At 38.6% G+C, this 13,909-nt stretch overlaps 1 protein-coding gene across 2 annotated transcripts in view; it reads right to left on the bottom strand.

Moving 5' to 3' along the window:
- LOC131041365 (leucine--tRNA ligase, chloroplastic/mitochondrial) overlaps positions 1-12,774 on the bottom strand; it is a 304,431-nt gene extending 291,657 nt beyond the window's left edge. Inside the window, exon 1 of one of the 2 annotated variants that reach the window (XM_057974409.2) lies at positions 12,381-12,774. In XM_057974409.2, coding sequence (XP_057830392.2) covers positions 12,381-12,688 — 308 coding nt within the window. In that variant the 5' untranslated portion in view covers positions 12,689-12,774. The remainder of the gene's footprint in view (positions 1-12,380) is intronic. The other variant, XM_057974410.2, reaches the window with a different exon arrangement.
- Between the last annotated feature and the right edge of the window lie 1,135 nt (positions 12,775-13,909).

Below are 13,909 nucleotides of genomic sequence, written 5' to 3'. Positions count from 1 at the left end.
TGCATGAACAATAGACGTGTAACGACTTGAGATTAAGCTCGTTCTATGCCAGTTGACCATGCAGGGCACACTTACAATCAGCAAGAGGCTAGTGGTTTGGACTGAGCGGATTCCACGCGAGTGCATTCAATAACTTCCTTCATTCAATCTAATTAACCATCATCTAAAATGAAGATTTAACAAGAGACCATGCATATTCCAAAGAAACAACACCCTTCCCTATAACTTCAATGAAAATGGAGTTCATTTACAATCAAGGCAACAATTTCTTGCCTTCTCTTCCTAGTCCACTCTATTGCTATTCTATTTGCTATTCTATTTTACTGACTATTAGCTATTCTAACCTTTATTCACCAACTATTAACCTTTACAAATGAAGAGCCAGAGCTCTTTACATTTCAATGGCTTTGATTGATTTACAATCAATGGCTAGGATTACAAGATGGAAACCCTAATTAGGGTTTGTTATAACAAACTCCTTTAGCCAATGATAAAATTACATTTCATGAGAATGGACCAATAGATGTTAGGGGTAGGTGCCTCGAAGTTTGTGTCATCATTGGTGAGTCAGGGACATTGAATTTGGACATGTCGAGGTGGAGCTATCTGACTGGAGGAACAATGACTGGGACGCCACCTTGTCTGGTACCTGCTCATATCTCTTTTGATACTCAATTTGGTGATGCTGAGAAGCTAACTTTGATTAACTCCTCTGAAACTATCTGCTTCTTCAACGTACCCTTGCACTGACTTTGGTTGATCTTCTTTTGTCCTTGATGTACTTGATGGATGATGTACCTCTCCTTGACCCTCATGTGTTTGATGAGGCCTCTTCACGGTCAAATCACTCCTTCTCTAGTAGCCCATCCTGCCTTGAAATGTTTACAAGATCCTTCTTCTCTGTCATCCTGTGATCTCTTTGAGGATAGTTCTAACACATTGCTTGCAATTGTTGATCATTCGAAGTCCTTCAATTTAGTAGCACCTTGAGTACCTTCTCATGCATCAAGGCTTCCTTAGTGATGATGAAACTTGAATAGGTCCTCCTTGTCTGTTCTTCCTTCTAGCTCGGTCTTGTTGATTTGCAAAACAAACAAAAGATGATTAAGAATACACGATATATATTCATTCTAACATGGCATTTCTTACCTTAAATCATCAATAAGAAGATATTTGAATCAATTTCCCTTGAAGCTAGGAGGAAAAGACACACTTTTAGAAGAAATTCGCTTTTGTACCCTAGAGAGGGTCAAGAACGAATTTGACATTTGTGGATAAATTCATCAAGTTTACTCATTTCTACTTGCTCAAACCATGATTATAGGTCCTTAAGGCTTGGATGAGGTCATTCTTCCTTATGCAAAGTTCTTGAACCAAGGATTCTACCCAAACTAGAGGTGAGATGTAGATTTTGAAAGAATTCGCTCCTGTACCTTTGGAAGGGTCGGAAGCGAATTTGATCTTCTAAGCTCAATTCATACTCCTTTTCACTTAGCCTTGTCTTAGACTTGGTCCTTGATCCTTTTCTCTGCCATGCATGACCACCATTCAATGTCCCTAGTGAAGAAATAAGCTATTAGGAAGATTTCACTCTGGACCCTTTGGAAGGGTCATGAGCTTAAAAAAAATTCACTCTGGACCCGTTGGAAGGGTCATGAGCGAAATTTGCAATTATGTTCAAATCCTTAACTTTTCATCACTTCACTTTGTTTCACACATCAATACTCTCTCAACTACGCCATAGGGATAAGGTTTATGAGGCAAATTAGGACCAAGAAGGGAGATATAAGGAAATTTGCTCTGGACCCTTTGGAAGGGTCAGGAGCGAATTTGAGGAATTAGTCTTAAATACCATCCAAACACTCAAACTTTACCCTCAATCACATTGTTCTCACCTTAGGACACGCCAACAAATCACCTTAAGGAGGCACCTAGTCAAAATGTTGAATGAAAAGTGCATCTTAACAATTTCACTTAGATACCCTTGGAAGGACAGGACCTATCTAGGAATTTCGCTCTGGACCCTTTGGAAGGGTCAGGAGCGAAATTTCTCTTTTTGCACAAATTCTCCTCATTTCCTTCAACTTTGTTCTTAGACTTGGCCTTTGGGTCCTTCCTTCATCTTAATCAAGTCCATTTGCCTTCAAGGTGATGTCAACTCAATGCTTTTGATGACAAATTAGGCCTTTCTAAGGATTTCGCCCTGGACCATTTGGAAAGGTCAGGAGCGAAATTTGTCTTTTAGGCTCAAATCTTGACCTTTTCCCCAAATTTCCATGTCTAAGTTTGTCCAAGGCGTCTCCAAAGGTGAACTCAAGCTTATTTCCCCCCAATCCATGCCTTAAAGTGAAAGTTTTGTCTAGAATAGGGGTCAAAAGGGAGCTAAGGAAGATTTTGCTCCTGTCCCTTTGGAAGGGTCAAGAGCGAATTTGACAATCTAGCTCAAATTCCTCATGCAACTCTCAAGCTTTCAAGCTCAATCTTCATGTTCTCTACTCCTCGAAGGGTAAAATTGGTATCAAACAAGGCTCTAATGCAAAGACTCTTAAACTCAATCAAGGCATAACCTCAAGACTAGAGCAAGGCCTGACCCAGAGAAGGCTTTCAAAGAGACCCTGACCTAGACCACATACTGACCCACCTCAATTCAAGTGCTATCCTAATGATCTCTCCGGCAACTCTCCAATGCAAAGGCTAATAGCCAAGAACCTAAAAGACCAAGAAAACTAACCCTAGAAAGCAAAAAGCAGGGGTCCCCATTTGCAATGGGGCGATGTGTGAATACGTCACAACACCTCCCTGAAATTGCTTGTCCTCAAGCAATCTCAATGTTGGATGCTGCAAAATCTCCTCGCTCTCCCAAGTAGCATCCTCAATCAACAAATCCTTCCATTTGATCAAATATTCCCTGATAACTCTCCTCCTCAACCGCTTCTCCCTAACATCCAAGATAGCCTCAGGTACTAAAATCAACTTACCCTCATCATCCAAGGGTGGTAAAGTCGTGGAAGGAATCACATGATGTCCTAACGCCTTCTTGAAGCATGAGACATGAAATACATTATGCACTCTGCTGTCCACCAGTAACTCAAGCTCATAAGCCACTTCTCCCACACGCCTGATAACCTTGTAGGGTCCATAATACTGTGGCTTAAGCTTCTCGACACCACTCTTCTTGAGAGTGGACTGTCTATACAGCTGCAACATCGGATACACCATGTCACCTACCTCAAATGACCGCTCTACTCCCTTTTGATCTGCATACTGCTTCTGTTGATTTTGTGCCTTTTGTAAATTCTCTCGAAGAGCCCTCATAATATCCTAATTCTCCTGTAACATGTCGCCCACACTAGGCACTCTATTGTCACTCAACAACTGATCAAGAAAGCTAGGCGCCTCATACCCATACAGTGCCATGAATGGTGTCATCTAACTAGAAAAGGTGGTAAGTGGTAATTATAGCAATACTCACAAAGATATATCCACTTGACCCAACCCTTTTGCTGCCCTGCAATGTAATTTCTGAGATATCCCTCCACCCACTCATTCACTATTTCTATCTGTTCGTCCGTCTACGAGTGGTAGCTGGTGCTCGGAGTGAGCTCGGTCCCACAAAGTCTGAAGAGCTCCTGCCAAAAAAATGGCTCATAAACCTACTATCTCTATCACTCACTATACTTCGAGGTAAACCATGCAATTTGAATATCTCCGGAAAGAAGAGCTCTGCTACCTGTGTAGTTGAATATGAAGTGGTGATCGAGAAGAAATGAGCATACTTGGTCAAACAATCAACCACCACATAAATACAGTCCTTACCCTGCACCTTTGGTAAACTAGTGATGAAGTCCATGGACATGCACTCCCACTTCCTATGAGGAATCGAAAGTGGTTGGAGCAAGTCTGCAGGGTATGTGTGGTCCTATTTATTCTGCTGGCAAACAGGACGCTCTCTGACATATCGAAGAACATCTGATTTCAAACCCTTCCAAGTGAATCTCTCCCGTATCTATTTGTATGTCTTGAAGTAGTCGGGATGACCTGCCATAGGTGTATCATGAAAGGTTCTCATCACCATGTTCTTCATGTCCGATCCTAGGATCAAAAATATCCTCCCCTTGTGAATGATTAGATCATTCACAATGGAGTACCTATCATCATGAATCGATCCCTCAATTAAACCTGAAGCCCAAGAGTCCTTGGCATATTCTGCCATAATCAAATGCCTCCAACCCTCTGTAACCTCTGCCATGGAGCTCAAATGTGGACGGCGAGATAGTGCATCAGCAACTACATTTTGCATACCTTTGACAAAGGAAATGTCGAAGTCATATGATTGCAGCTTGCTTAACCATTTTTGCTACCTATCATTAAGATCCTGCTGCCCAAGGAAATGTCTCAAGCTGTTATGGTCTATTTTTACAATGAATTTGCTGCCTACCAAATACTGCCTGAATTTGGCCAAAGCATGCATGATGGCCAAAATTTCCTTATCATATATGTTGTATCTCCTCTTAGGACCTCTCAACTTCTTGCTCTCAAATGCAATCGAATGTTTGTCCTACATAAGGACAGCCCCAATCCCTTCACCTGAAGCATCACACTGCAACTCAAAGGGTTTGCTGAAATCTGGCAAAGCAAGTATTGGGCAGGTGGTCATAATTCGTTTGAACATCTCAAAGCATTCTTGCACTTCGGGAGTCCAAACAAAAGCTCCCTTCTTAGTCAAATCGGTGAGTGGAGTTGCATGTCATGAATATCCATTAACAAACCTGCGATAGAAACCACATAAGCCCAAAAACCCTCTAAGTTGTATAAGATTCACAGGTGTAGGCCATTCTACAATTGCCTTGACCTTGCCGGGATCCATACGCACTCCCTCAGCATTGATGATGTGACCTAAATAAAGTAACTCTGTCATACCCAAGTCACACTTGGATTCCTTGGCGTATAGAGACTCCTTGCCAAGAATACCCAAAATTGTATCAAGATGTGCAATGTGTTCCTCCCATGTCCTGCTGTACACCAAAATGTCATCAAAGAAGACTAACACAAATTTCCGCAATTGAGAATGAAACACCCTATTCATCATAGACTGGAAAGTAGCAGGTGCATTGGTTAGCCCAAATGGCATAACCACGAACTCAAAATGTCCACAATGACAATGAAATGATGTCTTCTCAATGTCCTACTCCCTAACTCGAATCTGATGATATCCCGACCTCAAGTCAATCTTAGAAAAATACGGTGCACCATGTAGCTCATCAATTAACTCATTAAGTGATTTAATTAATTAAATGGATGTCAAAAATGAAACTTAGTGTGAATGGAGTTAATATTGGATTGCGCAATTGCTGGTTGAAGGATGAATGGTAATAAGGGAATTTGATGGCAGTAAGAAATTCATTCTGGATCGATTGTTTTTGAAGAGTTATATTTCCATCCTGCATTTACCAGGCATTCTGCTGAGGAAGAAAACCCTTAGTGGATAAGGATTTGGATGGAAACCCAAGTCATTGAAGGTTGGAATCCACACAGGGTTTCAAATTGCACATAGAAGAAGCGTTTACAGGTTATTTGGTTGCAGATTTAAGCTGAGATTAGGCAGCTAGGGTGGTTGTGCGTAAATTCAGAATTTGATATTTATTTTGGACGGACTGATTAAAATCGTTACCTGTGTCAGGCTCAGCAGCAATATCAACAATCTCCCAGCGATCCATTGTTTCCAGTGATTCATGATTTGCAGAAGGCATGGGGGTTGTGGAAACTAATACAAACTGTGAACTTCTAAGATCAGCACCATACTAGGAGGGCGATTTGGAAATAGGAGAGTTCGACCAGCAGAAACTCACCATTGGGATGTATGCAACATACTGGGCAACAATCTCAGCATTTTAAGGCATCGAATCCTTAAATTCATTAATGCTTTCTTCAATAAATTTGGCCAATTGGAGCAGTAGTCGACCTGCTGTAATAAGAGTATCCGGTAGCATTCAAAAAGATAAGGAGTTGGGAACTATAACTCAGTTCGAACTACCTCTAGTGGCAAGCTAGGTGTGTTACTTGCACCTGGTATCATATTCATCAATAAAAACCATATATGGAAGTGTTGAATCTCCGGGTATGAGCATACTTGCCAAATTGATTCCTTTCTAATTGTTAGATCTGAGAATTATTTGAAATTGTCAATAAATCGGAATTCTGAGTTTGTATCAGTCCTATGAAAATTTGTGAAATGGCTCAGAAATAATGTTATTCAATGCATGTGAAGAATAATAAACTCTTGCATCAGTATTTGGTATCAAACCTCTAACAAAGAAACCTTACAAAGACAAATCATTTAACTCAGACATCAACTTAGAACCAAAGAAAACAAATTAAAACAGCTTCTTACACGTTGGTCAAAGGAATTTTTGAAACTGAGAATTGGCAGCTGGGTCAGATTATGGTTTGGGAATCTTTCATATGCAGCATGCTGAAGAAAGGAGAAGAATGCAGACTTCCTACAAACTTCCTATCACCTTCTTCACCAAAATGCAACTTGTGCTTACTACTGTAGTTTCCAGTTTCCATGGTTGGATGCATGCTCTATGTCGATTGTCGAGGTGGTCTTTATGTTGTATTTCCTGCCTGCATTCGTTAGCCACGTGGATGCATTTCATGTGCTTTTCACGTTCCATCATTATTACTTATGCAACCCGATATTTTGTATATGTTCACCCAATTCGACACTTTAGCACAGACATTTCTACCAACCGTTTCATTTCTGCCACATCAGATGAGATTTGCAGGGGCTAACTAAGGAAAAGAACCTGTGATTTATGTCAGTTGTTAAGGAGAATAATCCATAATAAATATGTTCTTGTTATTAGTTTAGAGGAAACTAAAATTCTGTAATTTCCTATTTCTTAGTTGCGGGTGGGTGTAACAAAGTCGTTTGTAATATATGGCTAGGTTTCATGCAAACCATTCATAGGCAATTTGTTGGCTATAAGACCAGACAAATTGGCTATTATTGTACATAGCTGTTATAGCTTGCAGCTATATGTATATCATTTCTAACGCAGATTTGAAGAGCAAACTTTGGTGAAAGCAGATTATTGTACACAAATTTTTGTGCCAAGCTTTTGTATCATTGACAGAAATGTTTGTGTGATCAATCCCATGTAGAAAAGCTTGTGTTTCATCATCCAGCAAACTAAGGAGGCAAGGCCCACTTCTTGGGACGTCCGGTGACTCTGTAGTTTAGCATTGTATTTATTTTTATTTTTAATTGATGTTATTTGCAAGTGTGGTTTGTTATTTGTTTAAATTCTGTAATCATCATAAGTTGTTGTTCCTTTCATAGATTTTTGCAGATACTGTCACCAGGAAGTGAAAGTTCCTGTTGCAGGATCATTTTCATTTATTGTAGATTTATTTTCATAGTTGCATTCATAACCACTCATCTCTCGACTTTCACCCCTTTGTGGCATACAGCTCGACTCCTTTCACAAGCCTACAATCCCCGAATTGACATTTAGACCATGCTGAGCTAGTTTATTCTTTACCCCAGTGTTGGCCTATCATAGGTTATAAGGGCAAAGTAAATATGTACAGGTTACTAAGTGAACCAATTCTAGTAGCATTGGTGAGTAACACCAATGATTTGCCTTCTAGCTCTAGGAAGCTGTAGACCAATAGGTTTGGTGATAAGCCAAAATTGTAGTACACCTCTATCATGACAAATGATGTGTGGGATATCGTGCCAAGACTAGAAGGGAAGTCACTTGTGAGTTCTAGGTGGCTCTATAAGATCAAGCATACTACAGATGGTAGCATTGTAAAGTACAAAGTGAGGTTTGTGATGAGAGAGTTCTCTCAAAAGGAGGGAGTGGACTATATAGAGACCTTTGATCCAGTCCCCAGATATACTTCCATTAGAATAGTTGATTCTTTAGTTTCAGTCATGAGCTGGGAAATGCATCAAATGGATGTTAAGATGGCTTTTTTTAATGATTTCATTGAAAAAGAAGTGTAAATAGAGTAGCTTCAGATCTCTGACGTAAATGGAAAGGAATCCCATGTTCATAGGATTAAGAAAGCCTTGTACAGACTCAAACAAGCACCTAGGGGGTGTATTAAGATAAATTAATATCTACTAAGTTTGGACTTCAGCAAATGTGAAGCAGATCCGAATTTATATCACATAGTTGTTGGATCTAATATGCTTATTTTGATACTATACATAAATGATTTGTTCATTACAAAAGTCAAATAGCTTATTGCAGGGTGCAAGGCAGATTTATCTGTTGAATTTGAGATGAAGGACATCGGTCTAATGCATTAATTTTTCGGGTTAGAGGTTGTAATGTCCCTTCCTTAGACCTCTCAAACTTTAGTGGAGGTTGACCTACTATTAGGGGTCCTATAGGTCAACAGGGTGGTTTGGGGACCCAACCGGGGTTGTGGGGCTCAGTTGGGAGCTTCACAGGCCTTATGTGAATAGTGAAAAGTGAATAGTAACTGAAAAACATAAGATGAATAGTAAAAAGTGCCCCCCATCCTAGTAACTTAAGTTGTTTTTAAAAAGGGGCCAAGTTCTCAATGAGGAAATAGACCCTCAAGGTTATTTTATGTTTTTGAAGGCCAAATAGTAACTCTCAAATAGGTCGAACTTCTTGGGGAGGTTATAAAAACAACTTTCTTATCATTTGCTCTCATTCTTATGCTTCCAATTTTCAGATCAGCAGCAAGCTTGAGGGTTTTAGCAACTTGGAGCTCCACGAACGCAAACTTCTGGGAGAATTTGGAGATTTGGACGAATACCCATCTCTCCTGGTGACAAGTTTCATTAGTATTTAGCTTTAGTGTGCATTTTCGTACAGATTTATTAGTTTGAGGACAAGTTTCCATCAATTAATTGCAGGGCAGACCTTCTAGAGGTCATCACCACTCATTTCCAGCTTATTCTCAGACAACCCCTCTATTTTGAAAATAAGGGTATCAAATCCTAGGCTGTATTTGGTGTTGTAGCTAATATTAGAGCTGATTTCTTATATTCTATTTGCTGGAAATTTGTATCAGACCTTTATGCTCAGTTAAAGGTATGTACATCGGTCTTTTTAAGTGAAAGAAAGTTATCTTAATTGCCTTCTTAATGTGCTATGCATATTTCTATATTGTAAAAGCTATTTCTTTCACTTAGCATTCAAAACATTATTCAAAAACTCTGGAAAACCCAAACAAAACAAAGAAATCAATCAAACCCCCACTTAACATATTCTGGCCAAAGACTTTATCAGCAAAACAAACAGTTGGTTTGGACCAGATTTGGTTAGAATTGGGTTGGGGATCTTTCAGAGGTTTGGCAGAGACTGAATAAAATTTTCCTTGGGCCAGGTAAGTATGTAGTTGAGATCCTAAAGTGATTTCGGATGGAGGATTGCAGACCTTTGGCCACACCTATGATCATTAATCTGAAGTGTGTAACATCGTTAGATTTGGTCATGGTTGATCCCACATTATATAGGCAGCTGATAGGTTCCATGATGTATTTGGTCAACACAAGACTACATATATATTTTGTTCTGAACAACTTGAGTCAGTACACGGCGGAGCCAAGGCAAGAGAATTGGATAGTAGAAAAACATGTGCTAGAATATTTGAAGGGTGTAGTGGAGTATGGTATGAGATAGCTTCGAGATGGTGAAGTAAATTTGCATGCGTATATAGACTCTGATTGGGCAAGTAGTGCAGCAGATACGAAGAGCACCTCAAGATGTTGCTTTAGCTTGGGTTTGGGAATGGTATCTTGGTTCAGCAGAAAGTATACTTTAGTGGCACTAAGCACAATAGAGGCACGGTATATGCCAGCAAGTACTGCTAGTTATGAGGCCATCTAGATTTGCAAGTTATTTGCAGGGTTTTTTAATCAGAAGTTGAATCAAAGTTGTGTCATGGTATTTTGATCAGAAGCTTTGCAAGTTATTTGCAGGGTTTTTTGATCAGAAGTTGAATCAAAGTTGTGTCATGGTATTTTGATCAGAAGCTTTGCAAGTTATTTGCAGGATTTTTTGATCAGAAGTTCCTATCATAGTCATTTACTATGATAATCAAAGTTGTGTAGAACTCTCAGAAAATCCAATGTGTCAGAACAGGTCCAAGCACATAGAGATCGGCTATCAATTCATCAAAGAAAAAGTTCAAAAGGGAGTGGTTAAGCTCTAGTAAATCTCCACTAATCAGCACTAGCTGATATTCTGACCACACCCATATCAAAAGAGTAGTTTGAAGTCTTCAGAAACGAACTTGGATTGGTGCAAAATTCCTTCCTCGCTAAGAGGGAGTGTTGAGTTTTTAGATCAAATAGGAACTTCTACACAGGTTCAGTGTGAACATGCGAGGAAAAGTTCAAGTGGTTAGAGTTAATCTATTTTGCATTTCACTTTAGTGATTAGAGTGAAAATCTTTTATTTGGCCAAATAAGTCTAAATAAACTGTAGATAAATATTTAGACTTATCTTTCATCTCATCCTTATAAGCAATAAGGATGCTTTTGCAATTCAAGGTAATTTTTAGAAAATTAGATTTTTAACTGAATTAGTATAAAAATAGGAGCAAGACAGAAGATTGTAATAGTTTCATTCAAATTGCTTTTCGAAGGACCAAACAACTAAGTTTTCCAAAGAACTGAAAAACAGAATGTATTGTATGTTTTTGGAACAAATAAAAAACAGGTTATGAGGTGTAATTATCTATGTATATTTCTTTTTTTTTAAGATTTCATTATTGTGTACTTGATTCAGTGTTTGTTACATCAAAAAATTAGTCACATAGTATTTTGAAAAGAATTCTTCATTTTCAGTCAGTTTAATAGCAGTGATCAGTACATTCTTCATTCAACCATCACATCTTGTGGCTTACAAGGGAGGAAAAGTAAAGGCAAAGAATAGTCAAGATTAGGCAGTCTTAACTTGAAAATTATTAAATACAACCCTATAGGAAGCAACAGTAAAGCACATCGTTTTATCTATACAAAATAACCCTTAGTTGAAAGAGTAAAGTGGCCTAGGTATCATTGAATTGATGTAAGAAGATGATGTTGGTATTCCAAGACCTGATTGCTTCTTCAGTCTATTAGCATCTCCATGGACTGTCTCCCTCACTACAGATACTTCCGTGAGATCCCCTCTCACCTACTTCCCACAAAAGCAGACATTAATAGAGTTTGCTACAGAGGACATATACTTGAGATATACTGAAGTCATTTGGAACTTCCCAGCAGCCTGTCAGCCCCAGGTTTGCTTTCTATGATGAACATGTCTTGCAGATTGTTGGTAAGAATATACATGGCCCCAGGATTCTCCTTTTGGTGACTGCGATTATGCTACCAATTATGAGTTGAGAATGGGGCAATAGAATATGCCATATTTGCTCTTTCTAAGGGAGATGGATCCTACTACATTTTCAGGTTTTATATCTATTATAAAATTTGATGTATGTATTATATTTTATCAAGAGACTCTAGAAGAAACAATTACCTGTATAGAGGGCTTCCAAAACCCACCAAATTTATTAGCTATTGTTTCACCCTATTTCGTGCATGAGAGGCTTCAAGCAACCATTAATTAAATGTTGCCTTGTGCAAGAGACTACCAAGGCATTGCAAATCTCTTATTTGTGCACCTACTACGATGCATATACTGAAAGGGTAGATGTGCATTTCCTCTTCTGTGAAGGATTATTTGTTAGCCATAGACGTTAGAAGAATGGTTGTAGTCTTCTAGGGAAATTATCTTCTTTACATTCAAGAATGTTAAATCCTAGGCCATTCTTCTAAAAACGTGATAAAGCTCTATATTGATACTTCCTCTTCTACATTAGACTCCTGCTAGAAACTAGAACTTCAATCTAAATTAACCTCTTTCCTTCATATGCATCTAAAAATTATCTTGTGAGTGATGTTTTTATGCTCGTATTTTGTATATTTCTTTCTATGTGGTGACTTAGAAATTCCCTTTCCAAACAGCCTTGTTTCTTCTTAATGGTAGTTTCAGTACTTCTTGTGCGCTTAGTTAATGTGCCTTTTTTAGCCGTTACTAAGAGCGTAATTTCACAGTTCATAATAGTTATACAAGTCTTTTTGCATAAGATTGTGTCGTTGGACATTTGCAATCGCAACCATGATTAAGATAAGTAAAATTTCATGTTGCAACAAACTTGAGGGCAACCCACATATTTTTATCCATTTTTCACAGAATAACAAAGTGAGTTAGGCTAGTGAAAATTTGTATTCCTGGTTTCTCACTCCTCTAAATTTCGCAAGTGTACTAATGTAAAACATTGGAGGAGTTGAAGTCGAATTCGCCCGACTGGCCGTATTATATTGCAAGTGAAGGTACCTGGGGTAGGGGAACATGTCCAACACATAGAACTTGGGCTTCTGTGTTTCGTCTGGATCAAGAGTGCGAAATGTGTGATTTTCCTCCCAGTATTGCTGCCATCGACCTTCTATTTCATCGAACGGATACGCCGACGACTTCTTCCTCTTCTTCTCTCCTCCTCCTTCTCCTCCTCCTCCCACGCATTTCAATTTACAGCGCTTATTGCGCATAAGACACATTGGTGATGAAAATTTGGGCGACGGTGAGCGTATGAAAATATATATGTGCGAAGGAAGGTGGAGAGGTGTGGCAATCGCCATAGCCATTACTGCACAGCTTACTCGCCACACGCTCTTGCTCTTCCTATCTTCATCTCTTTATTTATTGCTTCATTATTCTCGCTGCATGGGAATAAAACGAACCCACTCAAAAACAGATGATAATTGAAAGTGAGGGATTAGAGCTTACTTTGTATTGGATTAATGTGGATTTTTTTTTATTAAGATTATTATGGATTAGAGGTTATCTTACATTGGACTAATGTGGATTTTGAATTTTAGATTTTTGATGTAGGAACATGGGGTGTGATTTGTTCAAAAATAGTTATTTTAAGTTTGTGATGAACATATCAAGAAAGTGTCTAAGGAGATATAGGCGGTTGAAAAATTTTAATATTTGTTGTTGATGTGTAAAGAGTAGTTGTAATTTTTAAAAAAGGACACATTTTTCTATCAATTATAATGAAAAAGTCATAAAATACTATTTTGAACATGGGAACAAGGAAGGGGAAGAGTCATGCATTCACATTTATTGAATGGTTACATAAAAATGGGAAAATGCACTTTTGTAGGTACCCACTTGAGAAAATTGAAAAGACGCCTCTTTAGATGGTCTCTCGAGGAAGTTAAAAGGTCATTTATTGGCTATGTGGTGAATTTCTTGATTGTCATGTGTTGCTCTCTTAGAGGGGGTGTGAGAGGCATAAGAGAACTATAAATAGGGGCTTGGGATAGAGATTTAGGCATTCGAAGTTGAGTTCTTCTCTTCAAAGATAAAGAGGAGTAGTAGCTAAGGGGTGTAGAAGAGTAGCTATAGCTCTAGCTTGCAAAGTTGTAAAGCCTAAGTAGCTAATAATTTGTAATTGATGAATTCGTAATTCATTTCATTTGAGAAATAGAAGGCAAATTATTTCTTGCAATTTTCTAATTTATGAACTCTTTGTTATGTAATGTATAAATATTGGATGGAGTAACCTTGGGTGAAGTAATCTTGGTTGTGGCACTCCCCTTGGGTACTCAGACCAACCACATTGCCAAAGCCATTGGAGCCTACCAAGCACTTATGATTGCTAAACAGATGAATTGTTCTAAGGTTTGGATTGGAGGGGATTCTAAAAATGTTATACAATGCCTTAAAAATGTCTCAAGTCCCTCATGGAACATTGCAAATTGGATAAATCTTTCACTTTCCATTATTCAATCCTTTGAACATTGTTATATATCTCACACTTATAGAGAAAACAATAAGGTGGCAAACTATTCTGCCAA

Source organism: Cryptomeria japonica, chromosome 3 (genome assembly GCF_030272615.1).
Source record: "Cryptomeria japonica chromosome 3, Sugi_1.0, whole genome shotgun sequence".
Classification (NCBI taxonomy): Eukaryota; Viridiplantae; Streptophyta; class Pinopsida; order Cupressales; family Cupressaceae; genus Cryptomeria; species Cryptomeria japonica.
The sequence above is the reverse complement of the archived record's forward strand: the minus strand, read 5'-3'. Positions and strand labels throughout refer to the sequence as shown.